At 41.3% G+C, this 27951-nt stretch overlaps 1 protein-coding gene across 1 annotated transcript; it reads left to right on the forward strand.

Moving 5' to 3' along the window:
- Positions 1-320: 320 nt before the first annotated feature.
- On the forward strand, positions 321-23319 carry greb1 (growth regulating estrogen receptor binding 1). The gene is made up of 34 exons (XM_068572829.1): positions 321-424; positions 6534-6764; positions 6940-7085; positions 7632-7808; positions 8172-8354; positions 9109-9222; positions 9477-9605; positions 10850-11011; positions 11205-11330; positions 12317-12502; positions 12724-12860; positions 13052-13328; positions 13808-13933; positions 14041-14253; positions 14611-14808; positions 14956-15139; positions 15248-15431; positions 15538-15674; positions 15785-16136; positions 16250-16365; positions 16601-16806; positions 16925-17537; positions 18173-18329; positions 18423-18525; positions 18647-18802; positions 18966-19102; positions 19194-19355; positions 20445-20649; positions 20796-20958; positions 21096-21214; positions 21748-21980; positions 22225-22425; positions 22535-22673; positions 22950-23319. Exons 2-34 carry the CDS (start codon positions 6541-6543, stop codon positions 23111-23113), a joined length of 6129 nt encoding a protein of 2042 aa, XP_068428930.1. The 5' UTR covers positions 321-424; positions 6534-6540; the 3' UTR covers positions 23114-23319.
- Positions 23320-27951: the final 4632 nt, after the last annotated feature.

The following is a 27951-nucleotide window of genomic DNA, read 5'->3' on the forward strand; positions in this document are numbered from 1 at the left end:
TTTAAGTAAGCTACGCTCATCTTAAACACATCAGAACAATTGATTATCCGTTTAGTTTGCAATCTCTATACTTGTCCACCTATTTAACATAAACCTTCAATCCTGTAGCTTTTGTCATGATTCATTGTTGCCTGTCGTAACATGACATAACTCGAAATGTGGCATTACCATTGAAAAATAAAAGAAGAAAAAAAGAAGCTTTAAAGGGCAAATAAGAGTCAACCACCTCTCGGACCATACCATTCGTGTGAAGTAAGAGGAGGGGGGAACTTTCGTCGCTGAGGATCAGAGGTGATGACACGCGCGACACCCAGTCCCGCCGCAGGTCTCGCGCCGGTGACATGGTGACAGGCAGCACGCTGGCTCAACTTTCAGGCTTTCCATGAAGACGAGTGACTGTGCTTTTCCTGCTGGGTTGTAAGAGGTAAGTCCTTTTCGCAGTGCTCTTCGCCTTTTTGATGTTGTTTCACGGCAGTATTATCTGCAGGTATACTTCTTGCACGCGAACCTCTCGTGTCGTCTTGATGATGAAACGCAGACCTTCACTGTTCGGTTGTTGCTGATGCTGTTATGAAACAGGAAATAATAACGGCTCACACTGTTTCCAACGAAGCCTAAAATGTGTATTTTAGTTGCAAAACGTGGCGGGGTTTTGCCGGAAAACGTATTGTATAACTGTTTTTAACACTTGGTTCATGTGTATTGCGTTTCAAACGACAGTTCTTCCTGATATACGGAGTTTCGGGATTTAACTGTAATTTGTTTCTTTGACAAAATGCCCCCTAAAACGTACATTCATACCTTTTCTCAAACTCCTTTTGATTTATTCTTAACGGGTCAATTGGCTGCAATGTGATTCCTCCATATCATAATGTTACCGTACCGCCTACCTGTAATGCTGAAGGCCTAAGATACGTATTTAAACGTTACCCCAGGCTTTCGTTGTTTGAAATGCAGCTCTTGGAGTAATGCTTTTTGGTCAAGCAATTTTGGCTGCCACTAAAACATGTATAAAAAAAATAGTTATTTCGGTGTAAATTGCCCTTACAGCCAACTCAACAATATGTTTCCTACCCTAATAGGTGAGGTGATGAATGTATAACTTTATAGTTGTTGTTTTTTTCTTCTAAAAAGTGTGTTTCCAAAAACAAAGAAAGGTGCAAGGCCCTCTTCTGGCACAAAGTAAAACACAAAAAGCCTTTAATCAGATGGCTTTTCAATAGTGAAATTCCAAAAATATGGACAATACTTAAAATGATAGTATAGCGGCACGAAATGCGTCTTGCAAATTTGTTGAAATGTTATAGATTTCCCGAATATATCCCTTAACATTGTTTTCTTAACATGGTGTAAGGGTTCTGGTGTTGTTGTTTTACAACCAACATACACATATATAGTTTCTGTGGGGGTCACTTAAAGCCGCTCATAACATTTGATGCTGAGTTGGATGTATGTACATTTCACGTCTTGATCCAGGTAAAGTTTGCGATACCTATTGCACCATAAATGTTTAAAACCATACTAGGCAAATTTGCATGCCTGTAGACAATACAATTTCTTCTGGAGTTATACAAGATTGAGGGAGCAGAACAAAAATAACTATCCAAGGACATGGTGCAAGAGAGGGAAAACTAAAAACATCCAGGCAGAGCAGGCACTAAATATGCAGGAAGTTGGAGCATTGCGGTGCCAGGCAGCTATTTCTTTACACTAACTCAGAAAGTATCCTGTTCAATATGTGATACACACTGTCAGTGTTCTGCAGAAAACAGACATACATCATATGTCTGTGTTTGCCTGTATTGTCTCATAGTAGCTCTAAGCTGACGTGTGTTGTAACAGCATGTTGGAAAAATAGGCATTGTAAATACGGCATGTTTATAGAGGCATGCATATTAAAAAAAATACTGCTATTAATGGTTAATTAGTAGGAGGGTGCCTGAAGGCCAATAATTGGAAATTCAGGGTTTGGGCAGAGTTGACAGGTTAGCTGAGCAACTGACCAGATCAGTGTGTGTGTTGTGTAATTGAATGGCTGGCTGAGCAGTTGGCCAGTTGGCTAGCTGGCCATCGATCCAGTGTCTGTTGAGCAAACTGTGAATGAGAGCATTTAATGTGGGTCACTGGTCAGTGATGAGCCCATCTGATGGTCCGCTTGTGTCTCTGTGTGTGTGTGTGTGTGCGTGTGTGTGTGTGTGTGTGTGTATGGACAACTTACATCACTTTGCATATGTGTTTGTCTTTGGGTCAGTGATCCCAGAGCACAGAGCATCTGCAAAGCTGGAAGTTGTTCTCTTTTAATTCTACTGTTCAGGGCGGAAATAGATGCTGCACTGACCAGCTGACACTGCTCAATGCTCCTTTGGCTAGCCTTATCTCTCTCTCACAGACACACACACACACAGACACACACACACACACACACACACACACACACGCTATGCATATTTGTATGCATGCATTTACTTTTTGTAAATGTGTGTGTGTGTTGTCGTGTGTGTGTGTGTGTGTGTGACTGTAATATGATCAGCTTTTGAAGCTGTAAGAGTTGAGGTTGTAGACCGCAACTCTTCTTGTCGGACTGAACAGAAAGAAAGAATAGCAGGGATGCTGAATGTGTTTGTGTGTGTATACGACTGGTATGTGGGCCTGGCCAACAGAGAAAGAGCCTGGGGTTCTTATCTGACCTCTCACAGGATGACCTTTCACCCCTCAAGACAAGCCCTTTGTGTCCACTGAGCCTGAGCCCATGGGAGAGCGTGTGTGTGGGAGTGTGTGTGTGTGTGTGTGTGTGTGTGTGTATCCGCATATATTTGTGTGCGTGTGTAATAGAAGTATAGGCCACATCAAAGTCTTACTTAAACATTGTTATTTGGACTAACCTTTGACCTTGTGGTTATGAGACATCCCTCAAACTAATACATCCTTGCCCTCAAAGCAGAGAGCTTATGCTAGTTTGCGTGGAGCTGGGCAGGACATATTGCTAGTCCTGACAAATGAATTGGGGCCTTGAATTGTCCTAACAAATGAATTGTAGGGGCATTAACATCAAAACCCTCCCAAATAATTTACTCCTTTCAAAAAATCTTTGACAGCAAACAATAAGACGTGAACAAAGTATTTTTTACTTTATTATGCAGAGAATTATACTGATTCATCGGAGGTTCAAACAGATCTCCATCTTAGTACGTTTTTGTAGACTAGCAAATCAGTAAAAAAGTATTTAGAAAAGAGAAAAGTATTTATGTAAGAACTCCTTAAAAGGGCTGAAATACTTGTAAAAGCTTATTATCGGCATGGGGCTTTGAGTTTATAGGGATCCTAACTTCAGGTTTGGATGTGTGAAGTTGTGTGTTTGAGGTTGGTGGTGGGAAGGGGGTCCAAGGGGTCATAAAACACCACAATAGTGTCTCTCTCCCTAGGGTGAAAGAAAGACAGGCAGAGAAGAGGAGGGGGAGATGAAAGGATCTCCCACTTCCATGACAGGGAGAGAGGAAGGAGGGGGAGATGGGAGGAGAAAAGATCAACAAAGCTTCATTAAAAGTTTTACCATTCAGCTTATTTCTGTCATCTCTGTGACAAGTCTTCTTTTATGTGCCACAGGTTCTGTGGAATTTTGTTAGGAACAGACATTCCTTAAACATAAATTATGGATGGGATTAACACTGGAGCAATACTTGTGCAGCCAGATTTAAAAAAAACACATTTTGGCTGTACAATTCACATGACCACCACCAGGTTCCTCTTTGTGCTTCATCACAGCCCTTTTTAAAGCACACTGTTTAACTTTAACAGATACACCTGCATCTTATGGATCCTCTGCCAAAACCTGAGGAAAAATTCTCTCTTTGATGTCCCACAATCTTGATCAAAATTCATATTTCGCGGGAAAGCTGTTTTCTCGACAACCATATACAAAACACCACAACGCAGCTAGTTTTATTTATGAATTAGCTGGTTAATATTAACCATGCAAAAGAAACTTAAGGAATGGCTTCAGTTTTATACTTGCAGTATTGGGTTAATTGATTAACAGTTTAACAGGAATCTGGTCAAGATTCAATAAAAGGTGGAATACACCTCTCTGCTTTCATCTCCTCCCTGTCTGCTCTTCCTCTGGCTGTAAAAAGATCAGTCTGCTCTTTGGTAGAAGGTGTGATTACTTCCTCTCAGTGCCGGCTGTGTTATGTCAGGGCTTTTTGTCCTCCGTCCTCTATTCCTCTCTACAACGTGGTGTAAGGCATTAAAGTTTGCACTGCTTCTTTACATATGAAAGCAGGTGGCTGGTAGGTGTGTGTGTGTGTGTGTGTGTGTGTGTGTGTGTGTGTGTGTGTGTGTGTGTGTGTGTGTGTGTGTGTGTGTGTGTGTGTGTGTGTGTGTGTGTGTGTGTGTGTGTGTGTGTGTGTGTGTGAGAGAGTGAGAGTAAGAGAGAATGTATGTTTGTGTGTGTGTACATCTCTAACATTAAATGTCAGGAGGAAATCAATGCAAAAGTAAATTTCATACCATTTTTTTATCAACCATTTATCTGTGAAAGTTGAAAAGAGAAATACAATTTTTTAACAATAATGGGCACTTCATTCAGTTTTCTGACAAAGATGGGTGTGCTTTCAGTTGTCCTTTTGCTAATAGTCTCTTTACAGAGGATGAACATTGTTCAGATGATCCCCAGAAAATCCAAATAAAATATGTATATGTTTCCGTGAGTTTTTTGACTCTTCTTGCTGTGGGATGGTGGTCCAGATGTAAACTGCTAACCTGTAGTGTAAGACACAAACAGCTTCATGGCTGTAATGTGACAGGCTCGTCTTTTCATTGAGATAACCTGCAGGTTGCTGACTCGTCAATGAGTCTCATGCTACAAGGTGTGTGTGTGTGTGTGTGTGTGTGTGTGTGTGTGTGTGTGTGTGTGTGTGTGTGTGTGTGTGTGTGTGTGTGTGTGTGTGTGTGTGTGTGTGTGTGTGTGTGTGTGTGTGTGTGTGTGTGTGTGTGTGTGTGTGTGAGTGAGTGAGTGAGTGAGTGAGTGAGTGAGTGAGTGAGTGAGTGAGTGAGTGAGTGAGTGAGTGAGTGAGTGAGTGCAGCAGCCAGCATATGGGTAGTCAAAGCTTTAGAGAAGGGGGATTAAGTAATTGTTACAATCCAGCCTAGTTATTTTCATCCTCACTAATCTACTTCCTTACCATTCAACACATCTTTTGTTTACTCAATGTTTATTACATGTTCCTTCAGCAATTTATATACATAAAAGTAATTATTCTAATTTTTTAATGTCACATACATTATCAAAATCTCATGAGTAGTATGTGAGGTGCCTTACATGACACAATGACTAACAAATAACATTGCACCTATTCATTGTTCAAACATGTTTGAAAATGCTACAGTTTTTCTTACAAATTCAATTATTTTTTAGCATGTTTTATGAACAATAACAATGTTACATCAAGTAAAACTAATTCAATGACTTGAACAAATTGACAAAAAAATAGTAGCATTTTTGGTAGCACTTAAATGGCTCTCCTTGATAGCACTTTCTAGTTTGACTTTTTTGAAGAAATTGTACTTTCAGGATTCTTTCTGAGATTGTACTCACGGTTGAATGTACTTACTGTAAGTCGCTTTGGATAAAAGCGCCAGCTAAATGAAACGTAAAAAAAAACCTGCTGTTATCATTCTTACATTAATTTGTGAAAATGTGAACAAATAATAGGATTGAATCACTTAAAGTAAATGTATTCATGTTGATGTGTTAAACATACAACTACAGTAGTAGTCAGTGCATATTTAGAAAGAGTGCATGCAAATAATTGCTTTATTTTGTTTTTTTGTGAGTGTTTTTCATCTGTTAGAGAGAGAGACCGATAGACAGAGAGAGAGAGAGAGAGGCAGAGAGAGAGAGAGAGAGAGAGAGGGAGAGAGAGAGAGTGCAGTGCAGCGTCTAGGTCAGGGTGTCCTGACTCTGTCAGTGCAGCTGATTTTATGGCATGCTATCTGGACAGATGCCATCCACTGTTTATGTGTGTGTGGGTCTGTGTGTGTTTTTGTGTGAGTCGATGTGCTTTGAGTGGATTTCAATGTTTGTGTCTGTTCATCGGTGCATAATGTTTCTATGAATGTGTGTGTGGCTTGACAATATGAAACAGTGCATTTATTCTCGTTGTCAGAGGGTTTGAACTTAAACTGTATTCTGTCTTGTATGGCATACCGAGTCCTTTTTATTGTCATTTTCTTTCTTTCACTTTCTTTCTCCAAAGGATGTTGTTGGTCAAATATCACTGAGATGAACTTTGTTTTTCTTCATTCCTTCTAAAGCTGAAACTGGCACTGCTTTAAAACTCAATCCTACAGTATAATGAAAGGACTGTCTGTTCTTACAGTAGCTGAAAGTAGCAAAACTGGACTTTCAGTGCTGTAAAAGTTGAACACAGAACACATTGAGGTTTTGGTAAAAAAGTTAATGCAAACTAATTAAACTACTCTCAGCTTACAAATCTCTTTTGAGCGTCCATCACAAGGTCAATGTTTCTTTGCAGGACACCAATGGGGAACTCCTATGCAGGCCAGCTGCGGACCACGCGCTTTGACGAGGTCCTCCGTAACTCCATTGAGGCGTCGCTGAGGTCGAACACTGTAGTGCCTCGACCGGTGTTCTCGCAGCTATACCTTGAGACAGAGCAGCCATTGGCACATGATGGTGGGTTGCATGGATGCAAAGCAGAAGGTGTAATAACAAGTTTAGCAAAAGAGTGTATGTCCTATTTTGTTTTACGTCTGACATATTTATTGCATTTGTATTTGCTTGTTGACTCTTATTTCACATTCAAAATGTATGTTTTGTGTGTGTGTGTGTGTGTGTGTGTGTGTGTGTGTGTGTGTGTGTGTGTGTGTGTGTGTGTGTGTGTGTGTGTGTGTGTGTGTGTGTGTGTGTGTGTGTGTGTGTGTGTGTGTGTGTGTGTGCGTGTGTGTGTGTCCAACAGGCCGTACTGAGAACGATGATGAAGATGATGAAGTTGGTTCAGAGTCTAACAGCCCCCCAATACCCTATCAGATGAAGCCCCCACCTGAGGGATGCTGCACCATAGATGGTACACATAAACATATAGGTTCTCATAAAAATCTAAAATAACTTCACGTCCAGAGCCACATTTACTCAGAATGTCCACTGCATCACAGTCACAGTTGACACGAGAAGATTTGCATTTCCAAACAAACACCTTGACCTAGAATTGCGGTTTCCCCTTAATATAGTTCTCGTCACATCTTGCATTTATTCAGTGTTCAGCTTATTTATGCGGGAATCATGCAAATGAGGAAAGGCAGATATAATTAGTTTGGTTTGTTGAGCATTCTGCTGAATATATGCTCACACAATGTACAAGGGTCAGTGTTGTGAGTGTGGTTTTTCATGGTGTCATTAGAAAGATAAAATGCAATTTGACTGGACTAGAAATCTCAATTGACGGTATAAAAGATGAATAAGCAGCAGAAAGTGGCCAGCCCAGATATTGTTTCGTCTATATCATTGCTCTTCTTGCCTTTGCTTCAGTAAAACAATGTAAAAGTCAAATAAAAGCTTCTAGAATCTAGATTTTGTGAAATACTTGTCCTATCCTGTGTTTTCCTCCCCACAGGCTTTTGTCAGACAGGCAGAGACCTGCGTCTGTCCTCGCTGGCATCAGATCCCTTGGATGTGCCCCCTGAATTTATGTTGGTTGGAGTGAAGTCTCCCTCCCTCCCCGAAACCCTGCTGGTGTGTGCCGTGGACCGCCGCTTCCTGCCAGACGAAAAGGGTCACAACGCACTGCTGGGTGAGGCAGGAGAATTACACAGAAACAGGAAAATGTTATCCGGCTTCTCTTTCTTAAAAAACTAAAAAATGTCAATGTTCACAACTCTTTTTTAAAGGAAGAGTTTGCAACTTTCTTTCTGAGTTGAGGAAAATGCATCTTTCTATACATAGGAGATTAGCATCAAGACTGGTGACAAAGGGAAACAGCACCCCTCTCTCTCTCTAAGTTCAAAACAATCGTATCACTCCTAATACTAATATTGAACAACTCCTTTTTCAGTGGATGAGAATGCCTTTGCTGCGTAATTGAAATGGTGTGACTGTAGGAACATAAAGGCAGCTTGTTCAAATCGTACATTTTCCGTATGTGTGCTCCCTCCAGGCTTCTTCGGGAACTGTATGGGCTGTGGAGAGAAAGGCTTTCGTTATTTCACAGAGTTCTCTAACCACATTAACTTGAAGCTCAACACCCAGCCCAAGAAACAGAAGCACTTGAAGTACCATCTGTATCGAAACAACCAGGGCGTGCTGGTCAAAGGAGCTCCCATCTGCTGGAGAGGACACGGTGAGAGAAGGATCATGTTAGGGGGTTTGGGAACTTTCCTTGAATGTTTACATTACATTTGGTCATGTCTCTTCTGTGACACACTGATGGCTCAGCAGTGGAAGGGTTCATTGTGTTCAACAAGTGAAGCAAAACGTTAAGTGTGTAAACAGAGACAACAGCCTGGAGCTGACCAACAAACTAAAACACTGTGTGAATGGACATCACCTCATGAAAAGGCCTGAGAGAAATATAGCCTTGTCGATTTTGTGTATCCTTCTAACCTAATCCTGTTGTTTCTGTTTGGTTATTCATTTTCAAACATCTTTGTCTTAGAAAGTTTGGCGTATTCATGTGGTTGCAGTAAATAGGAATTATGCTACCAGATATCTTCTTTTTCAAAGCATGCAAAACCTCCGATGTTGAGGAGTCTGGACTAGGCAACATGATCACTGATTAAGCCCTTTTCCTAGAAAAAAAAAGTCTGTTGCTATGCTGTAATATATATAATAGGAATAGGAAACAGTGTCAATCCATCACATGCCGTCATTCTAGAAATACCCCCCATCGTCAGATTTACTTCAATACAGAGTTGTCTGGTTTCTGGCTTTAGTCAGCAAAGTTAATCTAGTTATTTAACTTCAATGTGTTGTGTTTTGTCTTGTTACGTGCCTACAAATACATGTCTTCCCGTTATCGCATTGACCTAGCGACTGAAATGTTTCTGTCTCCCTGGATATCAAATTACTCTGTTTTGTGCGTCTGTGTGTTTCAGATGGCAGGAGTAGACAGATGGGCTCCAGCCTCTCAGAGAGCCACGTGACTTCAGATGAACAGAAAGCAAACATTGCGCTGGCACACCCAACACACACACCTGGCAGCTACACAGGTGATACACACAAACACAAACACACACAAGTGTGAATAAGGTTCTTGTTGGAAATTGGTATTGTTTGTGTTTTTAGGCCCAAAGAAGTATTTTTACTTTTCCAGACCTTCGGACCTTAATTTAATCACTAAAACACACTGGTGTCTCTCTCAAACTAGCAACTAGCAGTAATAGAGAAAGAAGACTTTATGAAATCATCACAAGAAATGTTTTTCATGAAAAGGTACAATTCATTATTTTCTATCTGAGAACAGCAGGATCGAATGTGGACCCGTTCGGTCTGCCACAAATTACGGATGTCCCACACTCGCTGACAAATGGCAACGCAGCCGTCACACAGCCACCTTCAAACCCGTCAGGACCTGGAAGACCCTCAGCTAAAGGTACAGATTGTGCAGACTGGTAACCCTGGCTCTATATTCTATCAGAGGTGGATGACAATTTACTAATTTATAACAATTGTGTTATGCACATGTAGGGTTAATACTTTGAAATGTGTTCTTAATGTTTGTGTGTGGTTTAGGTTAAATATTTAAAAGCAAAGTGGAAACAGAATGAAAAGGAGGCATCATTCACTTCATTTCCATGCATCTTCATCTGATTAACATACATACTGTGATAGTATAGAAGTAGTTGAAGAAAAAAACAAGTAATCAAAATGAACTCCCAATACTTATGAATATGCCAAAACAAGTATGGTTATTGAGTACATCTGGTATCTCACCAACTAACTGAATGTAAACTATGTTTATAATTGATCAGACTATTGTATCTCATTAATTGTGAAACCTATGTATCTGATTTCTCAACATTATCTAGCTTCTTGTGTGCATGTAAATGTTTGTTTGTGTCTTGTTGTCGCCTCGGAAAGGGAGCGCTCCTACAGCCAGCATGCCAAACTGTGTGTGTGTGTGTGTGTGTGTGTGTGTGTGTGTGTGTGTGTGTGTGTGTGTGTGTGTGTGTGTGTGTGTGTGTGTGTGTGTGTGTGTGTGTGTGTGTGTGTGTTATAACACCCCTGGTTGTTCTTTGTCCTTCTGTCTCTCTCCCTCTGTCTGTCACCTCTTTTTAACCAGGGTTGTAAAATTCCCTCTGTCTCCTTTTTCCCGCTTTCTCGCTGAATGAAAAGCTTCCTTCCTGTCAATGTTGTTTTTTTCATGGCCCTTTTAACAAGTGGACCTTTAATATGCATTTCAACAGAGGTTAAGAGGAAGAGGAAGAGACAAGTTAATGTATGACTAAAATACAACTGTTTTCCATTACTGTAATTACAGAAATCCATCCTAAAACATAATATAGAGTGTGTTCTCTTGATTTGTGGTGTAAAAGAATATTACTCCTCTGCTATCCAGTCATTCCTGAAGATAAATTGTAAAGTGAAGGTAGCTAAATGTGACATTATAAAAAGGTGAAAAACTTTACTCAACAAATGATATCCCAGTTACAAATAATAAAGCAGAAGCAGCAACGTATAAGCAGCAACAAAATACATATGTATTGATTTTATGACAATGTATTTGTATTAAAATTTGTCTAGATTTAGATTTTTCGATTACATTTTTTTTCATACTAATATAGACTATAAGTGTTTAAGTGAATAAGCTTTGTGATCTTATTCTTTATTCTGCAGGGTCCCATGCAAATACAGGACCTCCAAAAAAGAGGCACAAAGGCTGGTCACCTGAGTCATCTGCCAACAGTCTGCCAGAGAGCACTGCGAAGACGCCACCATCTTCCTCAGCCTTATCAACACTGTCAGTGTCCTCTGTCATCACAAATGGAGCCAGATCAGGTAAAAAGGGGAGAAGAGACATACATAGAGATAAAACATGAAGAAATGGACATATGGGACCATTATGTGGTTATATTTAATGCTATACACACATGTATTTAATGCTACATGAGTAAATTCTACAGTCGTGTGTTGCTTGGCATATTTGTGTGTCTATGTGTAAACTTACTTTATATTTCTGTGCTATCTCCAGAGACTGCAGCCCCGCTGAGTTCATTGCAGGGATCCTCATTAACTCCTCCTTCACCACCAGCATTGTCTGTAACGATCCCTGATCAGCTGCTACACACCTGCAGACTGCAACCTGTCATCTTTAAAGGTCAGCTGAGCAATTATATCAGTGATTGTATGGTGATGGATTGCACTTCCTTGGTATAAAATGGTTTGTGCCTGTGACAGAGTGGACTAGCTAATTGGTCAACGTCTTTAGTGACTACTTGGTGTTCGGTGATCATTGTCCGCCTGGCTGTTAGTACGGGACTTTCCTAAGCTGGTGAACAGGTGAGGTTTTCAGTAACCATGTAACAGATGGCCAGTTTAGCTCACCTCTCCTCACAGGTTAGAGGTCAGCCAACTCCTGGGGCTGTTTCTCAGCCTTTCCCTCCCATTTCAACCTTTTCACCCTTTTGTATTACCTGCCAACTTATCCACCTCCATCATCTTTTATGCCAGTGTGTGTACTTTCATTCTCTTGTTTTCTTTCTGTTTTCATACTCGTCACCTTTCTGCCCTTCACCTCACCAACCAACCAAGTCATGTCCTCCACTTTAGCTGCTCTTTGTGCCCTCCATCATATGTTCCTATGCCTACTATTATCCCTATCTCTGTTGAGGGTAATATGCATTTTGCCCCCACATGATTCTAAACTGGTCTTTATTTGGGTTTGTTTCAGTGTAAGATATTATATCTTTCATAACTCAAAGAGAAATCCATCAATAAAGTTGTCTGCATTGTGTGTTTTTGCACTGACATGTCTATTCAGTGTAATTGTCTCATTATATCATGTCATGTTTTTCCATTTTTCCAGCCAACTGTTTCCAGCCTTGTGCTTTTCCATCCATGTATTACATTACATTCTTTTGGCAGAATATTTTTCCTTCCATGTACTTTTGTAGCAATTGTGGGTTTTACGTATTGCTCATGGACACTTCAGCATGTGGAATGGGGGCGGAGAGGATCGGTAGAATGAACAACCCTTCAGTTTATGGCCAAATCCACCACCTGAGCCACAAGCCCAAGTCCAAGTTTTTCTCAGCCTCCTCACAGTGATTCCCTTTTTCTGCTGTCTACCTCTCATTGATACAGGTCATGGCCCACTCCCTCAGCTGACCGGAAATGCCAATGAAGTGCTCCTCAGTTCTCTTCTTCAAAGTTGTTACCTGAGCTCTCAGACACTCCCCAGAGTCTACCAGCACTATGGACCGTCACCCATTCAGCCATTGTCCACCGAGATGCAGATTCTACTCACAATCTACTACCTTGTTCAGCTAGGTCAGTGTAAACCCTTCTTCCAGAATAAAGGCTGTAATCTTACACAGTTCAGTCAGGCTGAAAGGAGGAAAGTGATTGACATTTTGTGATATGAGTGCTCTGCCTTATAATGCCCACGAGGAAGCAGACACTTGTAGCTGAAGTTTTCTGACTCTAGCTTTTGTTAGTTCCCCATCTCAAAACATATGTGTTTCTTTGTCCCTCATCTTTATTCAACCAAGGCCCTGACCAGGTGCCCCTGATAGAAGACTTGGAGCAGATATTCATGAGGTCGTGGAGGGAGTCTCACCTAAGCGAGATCCGACAATACCAGCAGCCTCAAACACCAGCCAGCCAAGGGAGGCCCTATGGCATAGAGGTGAGACGTCATAGAAGAACTTGTCTTTAAGCTTTTAGGAGAATTGAATAATGTGAGGCTGTTCACATTCCCAGATTTCTGTCTTTTAAATCAGCAGAAATCATTACTCTGTCTACCATCATGTCAAGCACATGCTGTTCTCTTCATGAGTAAGTGAACAAATTGCTCTTCCTTTTCTCCTCCCTCTCCAGACCACAACCATGCTGCCTGGGCTTCCCCAACATTTCTCCTTACCTCCCCAGAGTCAACAACCCCTGACCCCCAGCCAGCTGCCTTGGCTCGCCCAGCTGGCTGCATCCTCCTGCGGAGAGGGCGTAGTGGTTTTAGGGGAAAAGATTGGATCTTTGGCTCAAGGCCTCCAGCAAATGTTCAGCAGATTAATGGAAGGAAGGCTTGAAAACACCAACTATGTCGTCATTATTGTCACTACACTGGGACAGGAAACGCAGTCCTGCGTGGTGGTCACAGGTGGGAATTGTTTTTATATGTAGATTTTACTCAAAATGGAAAATAACTGACTATATAACATTTGGTCCTAGTTTAAATATAGTAAAATCTACTCTTGCCTCAGACTTAATGATTCAGAATATGTTTTACTCTATTCAGTATTAATATTAACTTAAGGAGTCGTAGTGGGCGTGGTCACACTGTTTTACTCCAATAGATTTTATTCTGAAAAAAATTGCTTTTGCTCTACTGGCTACAGGTAGAAATTGCGCCATTTTTTTCTGTGTAAGTTTCTGTGTGCTTGTCTTTATTTTGTCCTGAGAAATAAACAGAAAGAATAAAGCAGATTTTAATTCAGAGTATCTATCTGTGTGTGTGTGTGTGTGTGTGTGTGTGTGTGTGTGTGTGTGTGTGTGTGTGTGTGTGTGTGTGTGTGTGTGTGTGTGTGTGTGTGTGTGTGTGTGTGTGTGTGTGTGTGTGTGTGTGTGTGAGGTTTGCAGGTAAACACCAGTGCCGTGCCTTGGCAGAGAGCATGTACTCCCCCAAAGAGGGTCTGAAAGAGATCAACCAGCAGCTCTCTACTGGTGTTGCCCAAGATCTCATCCATTACTGCAATTCCCAACAAGGTGTGTTCTCCTCATTTATATGCCCATTTGTGTAGGCAGTGCAGACATACTAATGTATGTTTTAGTCATAATTCACCAACATGAACCTGTGCCTTTTTGTTTGTCAGATGGTGACTTGGATTCCCTGCTGGATGGTGCCACTGTGGACAGCAGTGAGCCGTCTCCCTTATCCAGTAGTCAAGAATCAGCTGAGGAGAGGAGTCTTAAAACCACACCCAGTCCCAAAGACACAAACAGTCCAAAAAATTCACACAAACAGTGTTCAAAAGACTTACCCAGCCCTAAAGAGAGAGCCTCAAGTCCCAAAGACACTTGTTCAGGTGAGACCAAGACAGGTGAAAGTGTACGCTGTCTGTTGGAGGCAAGGCCAAAGTGTGAAATTGCTCTTTAAATTATTTTTGTGAATGACCTGTTCAGGCAGATGTCATGCTCAGGTTATCCGAGGTTTTCCCACCGTTGTAAACCATACTGTTTCATGGTTTTGAACATCACATTTCTTAAGTTTCCCCATTTGCTTTAGTTTTACTTCTTCAATTCGCCTTTTGACTAATTGCTGATACAACTTTTCCGTAGGATTCATTTGATTCACTGTAAAACATGGAAGTAAACAGAGATGACATGTAATATCCCTTCCTCTTCAAGTGTGATGATATGAATTTGTGTTTGCATGTGTGTAGAATACTCTGTAGAGTGGCGTGAGGTTCGTCCCATTCAACTGGCAGTGGCCAGAAAGCTGCTGTCCCATGTTTGTGCTATAGCGGACTCCAGCACACAGAACCTGGATCTTGGCTCCTTCGACAGGGTGAGCTTCCTCATCCTGGTCCCGTCCTCAGAGGTCACATTTCAGCAGACCGTTCTTCAACTCTGGAAATCTGGTTTGACTCTTTTTTTTTTCTCAGCAGTTGTTTTTATTTATTCACGTCTTTAAAAAGAGACAAGCAGAATCATTTGTTTTTGTGTGTCTGTTTATACCATGACATGTTTTTATGTTGACCGTCTTTCTCTTTGGCTGCGTCTCTCAGGTGTACTCCAGGAACTCGGGGGTTTAGACCAGAAGTGTGTGTCTCAACGGGAGGCTGAGCGTTACGTGGTCAAGATGGATCAAAGCGCTCAGGCACGAATTGACAGCCTCGTCCAGGAAGCACAAAGCAACTCCTACACACTCTACATCCTGGTCCATGACCATGCCCACTGTGACATTAACAGGTGTGTGTTTGGTGTGTGTGTTATGAAAATTAAATAGAGTTTAGAAATGATTTGGAATTAAGTGTTTTTTTCTCTTTCTGTGAATCTTTTTCTCTGTCTCTTATTTAGTGCATCCCACAGTAGCTCAGACAGTGGTTTGGGTCTGGTGGACCAGCTGTTAAACTCCCGTCAGGTCAGAGATGCTCCAAATGTCCTAATTCTTCACGTCACCTCCTTCCCCTTCGCCCTGCAGACACAGTATACCCGCATCAGCCCATACAATGAGATCCACTGGCCCTCTGCATTCAGTAATGTGAGATGGAAGTCTGTGTGTGGTACACACTCTATATTTAATGTACACTTGTGGCACATCTCTGGATTGGGAGTTTACACCCATAACGTTGTGTGTTTGTGTGTAGGATGTGGACCTGTATCATGAGAAGACACGCTACTTTGGTGTTTCAGAGCTTTTAGAGTCGACACGTTCAGGGAGCAGCCTGCCTCTGATGCGTCATGATTCCTCCTTTGAAAGCATGGCATCTGCCCTGGAAGAAAGGTAGCGCAAGCACACACATGCTTCACCCACACAAATACGCTACTTCCTTACATGCAAGTTTGAATTATGTGCAGGCCAACACCAAAATGTACAATCTCTCTCACTCCCAGGTTCCCTAAACTGCACAGTGCGGTGATCCGGACTACAGTTTTGATCCAACACTACTGCGTAGCTCTGATGGCTGCATCCGGCAGAATCAGCAGTTCCCACAATCTCCACAAACACACCTCTGTGGAGACCCTAGAAATTGTACAATCACTGCTCTCTGCTTCCCAGCAATGTCCTGCCCACCATGGTCACATGGTCCTGCTGCGGATCCCCTCTTCAGCTCTGGCAGCATGGGCCCATCGACGGCTGTCCAGAGTTAGGAGGCAGCTTGGTCTTGAGGAGAATTTTGAAATCATACTGGGGAATCCAAACCAACCTCTGAATATTGGACCAAGCTTCACTGATCAGATCAAGGTTGGGTAGCAGGTCACACTATCATGAAATACAGGATAAATCATTTCATGGATAGATGATCTTAGAAGTTGAGAAATAAATATACACTGACTGTTCTTGTGTGTGTCCTGCAGACATGGCTGAAGATCCAGGATGCTGACTGGGTTCCTCAGACCTACCTTGAGCTGGAGGCCCTGCCCTGCATCCTGATTTTGTCAGGAGCTGAGCCACTGGGAGAATCACTGCCAAGGTACACACACACACACACTGTTTTGATCAAAACTCTCTGACTTATGATCTAAAATATTTACCCTTTGTTCCCAAGAATCCATGCACCGTTCCATTATACAAGCAAAAAAAAGCGTTATGTGGAGCAACGCTAGAAAAATCAATTCTCTACTACACAAGTGTTATACCATAGTTTCTGCATTTATATCTGCTATAGTAAATCTGGAGTTTAAACAGTGAATTCATTCTACCCACAGGTCATTGAAGTATTGTGATCTTAGAGTGATAAGCTGCTCCTATCTTCAGCGAACCACTCTCGAACAAGAGCTAGGACTGGCTGCTTATCTTGTAAGAGCAGAGTCACGACCCCCACACAACCCCGGACCAGGAAGTGACTTGCTGGAGAGTGATGCGGAGAAACTCAGCAGTACTGACAATGAGGAGGAGGAAGCACAAGAGAACGGTGAGAAAACTTGTTCTTTGAGATTTAAAATGTGTGAAATACTCATTTGGTGTTTGAAGGGATATTGCAACTCATTTTTCTTTTGTTCTTACGCTCTTCTTTTTCCCTCGGTTTCCAGGGGACTCCCCTCCGTCATGTAACCAGCAGCTCCAGTCGTGTCCAGAAAGCGGAGCTTTAGATCCTGTCCCTGCCCAAAGTTCCACCTTTCCAAATGTCTCCCAAAAAGGCGTCATGGACGCCATACAACCTCCCCCAAAATCACAGACTCAACTTCAAACTCAGACCCCATTGTTTCTGTATCATCAAGCTACAATACACCAACCTCAAGTGCAGAGTTATTCCCCGGCCCAACCGATCTCCCAGCTTCAGCCACAACCCCAAATTCAGAGTCCAAATCGGTCATTATCTCAAACTAATTCCCAACCTTACACTCAAACGCTTCCCCCGCACCAGTCCCTCTCTCAGATGCAAATAATCCGCCCTCAAACTCAACCACGTCCCCCTGCACAGTCTCGTCGACAACACTCCAAATCTACCTCCTCTGGCTCGTTGTCCCCACGAGCCTCCTCTCCTCAACAGAGCTGCTCCTGGGCGCGGGGAGTGAGTCGCCCGCCTTCGGTGCTCCTCCCGCGTACCCTGTACGATATCATCACAGCCAGTGACAGCAGCGGGCTTCCACGATGTACTTCATTCCTGCCACACATGTCTGTCGCATGGGCAAGCAGCTTCAGGTAAAACCAGTACTTTTTTTACACACATTTAATATAGTATGTTAGAGATATAAAAGCAAAAAAACATTTATCAGCCACTATTTAGAAGTTTCATGGACTGTGAGTAAAATGAAAAGTTACCAATATTTAAACATGTACAAAATACACTGTCTATTGATAGATGTAATATATTTGTCATCTTTTTAATTATTTTTGTCATTAAGTCATCGATTGTTCAGAGTATGCAACCTTGTCTTTCTACTGTACATTTAATGAGGTTTAGAAGTCCAACAATGTGGTACATCCTTAGAAACGTCCTATTCGAATTTGATGCAAGGTTTTAGCTATTTAAAGATAGTTGATTTGCTTGAACTTAAGCAGACCACCACATGGTTAATCTAACTTTAATTAGCTCAGTGGCTCAGTGTGTATAATGTTTAAAACTGAAAAGTACTAAAAGAGGGTTCAATAATTAAAATCTGTAGGCTTGAGGGGACTTTGCTGAATTGGTTCATCTTGTCTTATTCCACGATAACCAAAATTGACATAGTTTTGAAGATATTACACAAATATGAACAAATCTGGATTTTTTTTTTTTTGCCATGGAAATATCCGTATGAGATACTGAATGATTAATATTTGTCTTTGATGTTCAGGCCCTTGCTGAGTAAGATGATGACATGTACAGAACAGTCACTGTACTATCGTCAGTGGACGGTCCCCCGCTCCTACCACATGGACAGCAGCAATCGCACTGAAGGACGAAGTGACAACTTTCACCCCCGCAGACTGCTGCTCAGTGGACCCCCACAGGTAATTTATCTCCTTACTTCTTTCTGTCATTCAAGTCAAGCTCATGTTAAGATGTGTACCTACATTGATTTCTCTATTTTTCCCCATGTTCAGGTGGGTAAGACAGGAGCATACCTGCACTTCCTGGGAATTCTGTCTCGGATGCTGATCAGACTGATGGAGGTGGATATCTACGATGAAGAAGACATCAACTACAGTCAGTATATGTGCAACAGTAGCCACCATCTCACATCAATATGATGTAAATAATGAAGTCTAGGTTTTCTAAACAACTGAAATTATCTATATTTTATTCACTTGGAAATGTGTTTATTTAGTTGCACAGGCAGAGGGGGTGTTGTACCACCCACCTAATGCTTCCTGGCCCAACACAGACATTATGAGGACGATGCCCTTTGACTACACTATCCATGACCCCAAATATGATGACATCAGTTCTGTCTATTGCCCCGGATCTACACCGAGCTTTGAGGGTAGGCACTGCCAAAAACACACACACAAGTCAATCTATTAAGACACAACCAAAACTATATTCATCGTACATCTTCTCTCGTGTTTGTGGCTTGTAATCACAAATCTTGGGAAGTTATCTGTTCTATTGTCCTAATCTGTCTTTGCCCCTGTTGAATTTACAAGGAAACCCTGTACGGCAGGAAGATGTGTACCTACGTCGGCGGACATCTAGGATCAAGTTGTCTAAATATGCTGCGTACAACACATACCACCACTGTGAGCAGTGTCATCAGTACTTGGGTTTCAACCCCAGATACCAGGTCAGCAGAACAACAAAAACACACAATCTGATCGCTGAAACTCACAAATATCCTAGCTGATAATGTATCTCCTCTATAATCTTACAATCAGATGTATGAGTCAACCCTTCATGCCTTCACATTCACCCATCTGCTGCTTGGAGAAGAGATCCAGCTCTTCTTTATCATCCCAAAGTCTAAAGAGCACTACTTCTACTTCAGCCAACCAGGTGGCCAGCTGGAGAGCATGCGGCTGCCTCTCAGCTCTGATTGGGTGAGTCCTACCTCCGTGAAACTGGAGCAACTGAATCTCCAATACTTGCATTTCTTTTTGCTAAATGAACAGAGTGAAATAAAATAAAGCAGTAATGTAATGTTTCAACCAGTCAACGAACATTTCTGATGGAGTCGAGTGGTGTTTTAGGCTGAAGATATAAAGAGACTATTAGTCAGGATATCAGCAGTTTTTAGAACATTTACTGTCACCCTGACAGTAAATGTTCTGTTACTGCTCATCCACATATTCTCAACGTGATGGGGGCACACTATGATGGACTAGTCATGACGCAGATCTATTGTTTTGACTTTCTATCTTTTTCATGGTGGAATATTAAACACATTACAATAGCAATGTTGTCTGAAAGTAAAATCAACTATACTTATGAGACCCACAAGACATGTAATAATAGTAGTAGTAGTAGTAGTAGTAGAAGTAGTGACAATAATAATATCATTATTAATAATAATAATAATATCTGACAGAAATGTAACCTTTCACCTTCCCTTTTCTTTTTCTACACACTCATTGTCTCTGTAATTGTCTCAATCCAGAAGTCAAAATTAATTGAAAACTCAATAAATGAAAAATATTTTATTTGAGAAACAAATCCGCTAATCTCTGAATATGAAGAACATAAAAAATGATAAAGACAAAATTATAATTTTAACTAGATATGTGTTGATCACCAACTGACCCTTCTTAACATTAAACATTGCAAAAGAAAACAAACATGCAAACTGATACCATGAATTACTATTTTCCTGTTTAGAAACAGCAATAGTCTGTGTTTCAGTTCATCAACCCTGAGTACACAAGTACCACAACACACAGTGCATTTACTGACAGATGTGACTTGCAGGGTTGAGCACAGTGCAATACGCTTGAGATCCACTAGGTGGTGGTACAGGCTAAACTATGAATACAACTGTCAGAATGGTTCCTATTTATTCCCATAAATATATGTGCACACCGGTTTTCTGTTTAATAGGATTTTGTTGAATAAATGACACACTGCTGATCCCATCATATCATTGTTGATATGATGATATTTTGAATTTTCTGTATTATTTTCTTCTCCCCCAGAACCCGGACTGCATCAAGAGTCCAATCTTCACCCCAACCACTGGTCGGCATGAGCATGGTCTGTTTAACCTGTACCATGCGATGGATGGAGCTTCACATCTACATATCCTGGTGGTCAAAGAGTACGAGATGGCTGTGTATAAGAAGTACTGGCCCAATCACATAATGCTAGTACTGCCCACTGTCTTCAACGGAGCTGGAATAGGTATGTTATTTCTACTACTGTTAGGTATAAAGGGACTCCTTCATTTCATAGATAGCAGTGACACTGACACATACTGTACCAAAAAGAAATCTAAACTGTTCTTGTATACTCCACCACCTTCAAAATGGATGTATGTTCTTCTGCAGGTGCTGCTCACTTCCTGATTAAAGAGCTCTCGCATCACAACCTGGAGCTGGAGCGCAGTCGTCATTTGGAGGGAGGGGGTCCAACAGTCGACGTCTGGCCCTTTATCATCCTGGCAGATGACTCCTGTGTTATGTGGAACGCAGAGGACATCGACGCACACAAGTACATACAAGCATATTAATTATATGAAAAAGTGTGTTGGACAAAATTGCTGCTGCTTGTATTGGAAGTAACAATATGTTTATTCATCTTATGAATCAGTTTTACCATAATCACCGTTGGCTCTCTGCTTTGGTTAGTGGTTCAGTGGAGCACGCTGTGTCGCTGAAGCAGATCTTACAACACATGGAGGCCTGTCCAGACCTGGCCCACTACGGACTGTGCGGGATCAGGAAGTGGAGCAGCCGTGGACTAACAGGTCAGGTCATGATGTCAAAGTAAAAAGAAAAAAAATATTTATAAAGTTTTTAATTCTATACAAAATATCTTAAAATAAGTTTTTATTCTCACGGCTAAAATACCAATAATATAACAAACCACAACCTCAAAATTGTAATCGGAAAGCATAATCACACACACGCAAAGTGAAACATAAGGTTCATAAAGTTGCCTTGAAACCTTCTGAGCCGATTCTACTGGTTGTTGATGTCTTAGATCTCAACTGCAGATACAGATTGTTGTGTCTTTTGTTTTTTTGTGACTCTAAGCTGTATCTCAGATCTTTTAAACAAGTCCCTTTTTACCAGTGTGCATCCTAAAATAAGCAGCCACAAAGAGCCTGAAGATATAAAGCTGAGGCTGACTGTGTTGTCTTTTTAAATCGTACACTTAAAGGGGTCTCAAATGTTTTAGCTACTTTTTGACGCGCTAATAAAGGGGAATACATGACAAGGTTTTCTGCTTTATGACTGAACTACATTTGAAATTGCATTTATTTTTTTTCCCCTCCAGGTAATAAACAGAGGGAGCCCTTCTCTAGAGGTCACCTTCATGACTTCCTACTTCTCAATGTCGACCAGAGCCAGAATGTCCAGTACGACCAGAACCGCTTCACCTGTCACGATGTGGACTTCACCCTGAGACTGCACAGCGCCGGGCTGCTCGTCTGTCAGTTCAACAGCTTCAGCGTCATGAAGAAGCAGATTGCCATCGGAGGATACAAAACATTTATTATCAAAACCAAGGTAGATACACAACCACATAGCACTCACAGAGAGTAAAGAAACTGCGTTATAGAATACTATTAAGTATAGTTAGTCACATCTACACACATAACAGAACATTTGCAGATACACAGAAAAAAATCTGTATCTTTTTGCAGAAAGAATGCATAGATAATTCAAAATGTTTAATTTGACTATCATTAATCTTAACAAACAAATAACTGCAACAAAATGTATGAAACAAAATCATGAAACCTTTCTCCAGACGACAGATGTTCCCACCTCAGTGGGGCCCTCGCAGTACATCTGTGCCCCGGACAGCAAGCACCTTTTCTTGGCGACACCAGCTCAGCTTCTCCTGGAGAAATACCTTCAACACACCAGACAGAAGCTGTTTCCACTCAGCACCAAGAACTACACACACCCTGTCCTGTCTGTGGACTGTTATCTCAACCTGGGATCTGAGGTATTTGTTTGTGGTCAAATATGAACCTCTGGATAGAAGTTTAGGTTCATACACTCGTGAATTCTACCACACATTGTTTTAACAGTCACACTCTTCTCGCGCCCTGCAGGTGACGGTGTGTTTTGTGAGCTCCAGACCTCACTCCGTCAACATCTGCACCACAGGGTTGCTGTTCAGTGGCCTCCTGCTCTGTTTCGCCGACTCCTTTGTGACACCTGCATTCCTCAAGAAGTTCACCTTTCTTAAAGGTACAACACACACCAAATACAGACAATAAATACTGGTACGTGTGTTTCAGATGGATGATTTACTATATATTTTGGTATTGTAGAGAGCAGACAATACATGCAATCTTGGATGTCCTGTGGCCAAATGGCTGAAAAGCAAACCATATAACTACAATGTCACTGGTTCAATCCCCGCCAAGGACATCTGTTGTATATTCTCCCCCTACTGTCCACTTAATTAGAAAATGTATTTATTTCCACGTCATATTTAAAGTATCTTTCCCCGCTCTCGTGTAGGTGCAACTCTGTGTGTCATCAGCGCAGATCGTAGCTCTTTGAGGCAGACAGTGGGCAGGCTGGAACTGGAGGAGGAGTGGAGGTTCAGGCTCAGCGATGAATTCCAGACTGCCAACGCCAAAGAGGACCGACCGCTCTTCTTCCTGACTGGAAAACACATATGACTGAACCACATACAAGAGTCACAGACAGGATAACAATCTATTTAATTGATAAAGGGAATACATGTACTTGAGTGTCTTCATAGCATGACAATATGCACTAACATAGGCTCTGAATGAGCAATGACATGTGGTATGGCCAAAGAAACAAGAGGAAATCCTTTTTGCCTTTATTGAGTCATGGTTACCTGTGAGCTAGTGAAAAATTGTACAGGAAACGTCAATCATTGTTCAGGAACCTTTTTCTGGTAATGAAATGGTTGTTTACATTTAGTGTGGTTTTTGCACCGCTTCATAAATCACGAGTAATCTTTTTGATCCATAGTACATGTTTCCTCATAAGAAAAAAAAATGATGATTTGAAAAAAGTAAAAACATTGTTGAGTCAAATGGTGATAAAAAAGGTTAAAGGATTAATCCTAGAAGAAATTGATAAATACACAGTATATTGATTGTATTTTTTAAGGAGAAAGATGTTAAACAACCATTTGTTTTCCCTCAGTGAAACTTACTAGACTCCGTTACTGCTTTTGTAAATCTTCATATGTGCTTGCAGGTTGATTTGCATTTAAGTTTGTATTGCAATATCACAGTGTTCTGCGTAATACATGCAAGGGCACACACTAAGAAAAACACTGCTAAAGGGTAGACACAAGCAACAGTGTGTGCAACAGTAGCCAATTTTTGGCAACAAACTTTTTTATTGGGTGTTTTTTTTTTCTGTTTTTCTGTTTTTGGTTGAAATACTTTGAATATATTTTGTTAGTCTTGCATTATGTAAAAAAAAGTACTTATCCAGTGTGTTAAAGAAATAGTTTTGTGTTTGGATGTAGAACATTTGTTATGCTTTTTTGCTCAGACTGAATAAGGATTTTATTTTTAACTAAAGAGACACAATGTGTGTTTTAAGCATTTCCTAATGTACAGTTTTGTATGGCTTTATTGTATAAATGTACAGACATGTGTTTCTTTGTTTTGTGTGTGCTTCTTTGGCCCTTGTATCTTTCAAACGCATAATTGAACGTTAAATGATCACTCTAAACTTCATGATACACATATAAAGATTAACCATACTACTCTAAGGCTTTGGACTTGAAGGTTTCAGCCTAAAGGCCAGTGGAGTATGTTTGACAAATGAGTCCTTTTGCTCACTTGCTATTTTTATGACTTGTGCAATCTTCCAAGAATAGGTCCTAACAATTAAGCTTTGTCCGACAAGAATAGTTTACCTGCTTTGACAATAAGAGCCAGGCAGAAACTCAAGTGCACAAAAGGGATATTGTCAGACAGAAATGTGTTCTGCAGAACCTGTTTAGGAGATATTTGAGTGTGTGGAGCCTCTGAAGTCCTTCGAGGAGGCTCCACACTACTGACCCCAGATGCTTCTTCTTAAGCTCTGCTGTGTATCTGTGTGGGTGCGTGTGTGAAGCAAGGTGATGTCTAGCCCTTGGAAAAACGCCTAAATTAACATTGGTGTGTAACTGTGGATACCAGTTTTTATCCTTGTCTACAATCTAAATTGCAATGTCTTCTATATCAAAGTAGCCTATTTATCTGCTCCTGTCAGTTATTTTTATTTTCTCTGTTTGGGGTTTAACTTGACCTGCGCTGTTGATTACATAACCAATGAGCAAACGTAGCTTTCATGGCCATTTCTGAAGTCATTTTAGCTCTGAACTTTCTCACTGAGTGGAAGTCAGTCAAACTTGATGAAGATCGCTGACTCCTTTCGACTCACTTTGCCCTCAAAGTAAGTAAACTCAATACCACCATTCTTGGTTCAAAGTAACATTTGCCTCTCAAAACCCATTTTGGTCAGCACAGATGTTCATCAACAACATTAGTTGAACTGTAAAATAAGAAGTTTGGCTGGTTTGGTTGGCCATTCACCTGTATCTCAGATTTTCTAGTTTCCAGGGCTACTAAACATGTTAAAAGACTGCCCTCTCTCCCCCCTCCCAAAAAAAAAACACCATCATAATCTATGAGTCATTCAGAATGCTGCAGTCATTTGGCACAAATCCACGTTTGTTGGACAGGTGGGCTTTCAGTGGCGTCAGAAGGCGCCTTAAGCAGGAGTAGAGTCCAGCAGCTCTCGACCCTCTCAGATTTCCTCTAAGTACTCCATTCCAAGAACACACTTGCTGATAAATTTAGTCTAAAACGCTCACAGTATGTCACACAAGTATCAACTACTCAGATTCAGGACTCATCCAGAGCCACCCAGAGGAGCATCCGTACCCTCTTGAAGAGATTAAATCAAAATTAGGAGAGTAGGATCTTCAAACTGCAGCACTTTGTATCTGTCGAGACATGGAGCCATGGTCCATGGAAGAGCATAAGCTGGACTTCAGCAGCCACAGAGAGGATGGCAGCCCCTACAACAGCTGGTCCTTGGTAATAAAACTAAATATGTGTTGTTTTTAACCTCATTTTGTATTTAAATCAGGAATAATAACATATTGCAATTTGTTAATTCAAAAAATCTGTTTCTAGAAAGACTGCAATGTCTTGAGAAAAGTGGAGCTTAATAACAGTTATGTAGAAAGGTGGAAACATGTCAAAGGGAAATTAGGGAATTGTCTTCGTATGGAGAGGGGAATAGTTTCAAAAAGTGTGCTTTAACACATTAATTTGACCTTCTGGCCTGTAGAAAAGCATGAGGGAGAGATGGATGTGAGGAGGCATGACCTGCCTGGTCAGAGGGTCTTCAGTTGCTTTCCTAGAAAACTAGGCCGTGTCCTTAAAGTGAAAATCCTTAAGTCTGCATTCCTGATTTATATTTGAGTGAAAACAGTGGAATTAGAGTTAAGTAGTCTGGTGTTTGTTTGCAACACAATGTGACTTGGCATAGGAAAATCTTAAAGATTAACTTTTTTAAAACACTGTGATCAAATAATATGTTCATTCTATGCGTGTGTGTTTGTGAGAGAAAGTGTGTCTCTGTGTGCCAGAGCTCAGTGTGTGTGCTGATCCATAAAGTATGTGAGCGTTTGTTTGTGTGAGTGCAGTATTACCATGCGCTAGATCAACAGCTCATATCTGCCCGTATGACCTCAAGCCCACATGGGTACTTATAAAGGCATGTTACAACATAGAAGGCCAAGCAATTACATAACAGTCCCAAAATGCAGAGTGAGTGGCTCTGTGGGCTCAGGCAGCACATCCACACGTCCTGCAGCTCCTTTATATCTGCCTTAGGTTCATCCTCAGCTGAAGTCAATTGTTGCCTTTATTTTGTCTCTGTGCAGATATTTTACACTATATGTTAATATATATATATATATATATATATATATATATATATATATATATATATATATATATATATATATATATATATATATGTGTGTGTGTGTGTGTGTGATCATTTATAATCACATACATTTAAAGATTTATCTAAATGTTATTCATGATGCCAATAACATTGGAATCCAACAACTACTCCACATTATATAAGAGGATTTGTTACTCCAGTTTTCCAGCCGGCCACACGGACAGCATGTGGCTTTTTCACGACAAGTGAAGAGTTGGGAAGAAACGTCCTCTTTTGGGATTAAGTACAGCCTAGTTGCTGTCTTACTAATATATCATAAGGGAGATTTTTGTTCCAACAGTATTTATTGAGGTCATAACACAATTGGTGGCAGTGGAAAGAAAGCTTTAAGCAGTCAAGTCTGGCCCAGAAAACACAACTAAAGAGATTCTTTCTAAAGCCATGAAGCATGCCTGTTAGGACTATACATTGGCGCGGGTTCAATTGTTCAGTTGTAACGTGTGCCTCAGGCAGCCGTCTGATTGGCTCATGCAGTCCATCCCTCTAAACCTCCCCCTCCCCTTCAGTGTGGCAATGAACAGAATGCATTCTTGGTCCTAGAGAGAGTTCCTGGAAAAGAGCAGACAACCCTTGCCTGAGCAAAGCACCTTCTCTCTCTCTCTCTCTCTCTCTCTCTCTCTCTCTCTCTCTCTCTCTCTCTCTCTCTCTCTCTCTCTCGCTCCCCCTCTCTCCTTCTCACGTGTCTGACATGAGTTGACACTGCAGAGCAGTAACTGGAGCGCTCTAGAGAGACACATGAACACATTCACCCACTAAAAACAGACAGACACACGACATAAATACACATACAGTTCATGCATACACCCATAAACAAGCAAAGCACATGAGTGGTAATCAATTACATTCCTGAAACTTGGGGAAACACCCATAATGCATCATGACATTGTGTATCTATATACGTTTTTACATAATTTGTGCTCCACCTCTCAAAGGAGTAAAGAAACCAGTTTTTCTTCGCCGTCACACCTCTGCAACTTTGTCTGTCTCATATCCACACAAACAATGGCATTCTGCAAATTCTCACTCTCGCCTCCTATCAAATCTCCATATTCTCTTTGTCCGCCCTCTCTCTCCTCCCTTTTCCCCCTCTCCCCTCCCTTTCCCCCTCTCCCCTCCCTTTCCCCCTCTCCCCTCCCTTTCCTCCTCTCTCCTCCCTTTCCCCTTCTTGTCAGCAACTTGTTGCTCCCTGTCGATGAGCAGTTCTTAGAAAACCCAACACGTGTTTCCTTGTTCCCACACCGGCTGCCTGCTGATGATTGTGTGTGTGTGTGTGTGTGTGTGTGTGTGTGTGTGTGTGTGTATGTGTGTGTGTGTGCGTGTGTGCGCGTGTTTGCGCTTGTGTATGTGTGTCCTTGCACGTGTGTGTTCGTGTATGTGTGTGTGTGCCTGTGTGTGTCCATCGGCAACTTTGACCAAGTGAATACTCACATGTTCAACAGTTAAACGTGTGGAATTAAGAGTCATGAACTCTATTCCATGATATGACAGGAGTTTCATGCATAAA

Source organism: Clinocottus analis, unplaced genomic scaffold, assembly GCF_023055335.1.
Source record: "Clinocottus analis isolate CAN_PGR_092001 unplaced genomic scaffold, fCliAna1.0.p SCAF_1, whole genome shotgun sequence".
In the NCBI taxonomy this organism is placed as follows: Eukaryota; Metazoa; Chordata; class Actinopteri; order Perciformes; family Cottidae; genus Clinocottus; species Clinocottus analis.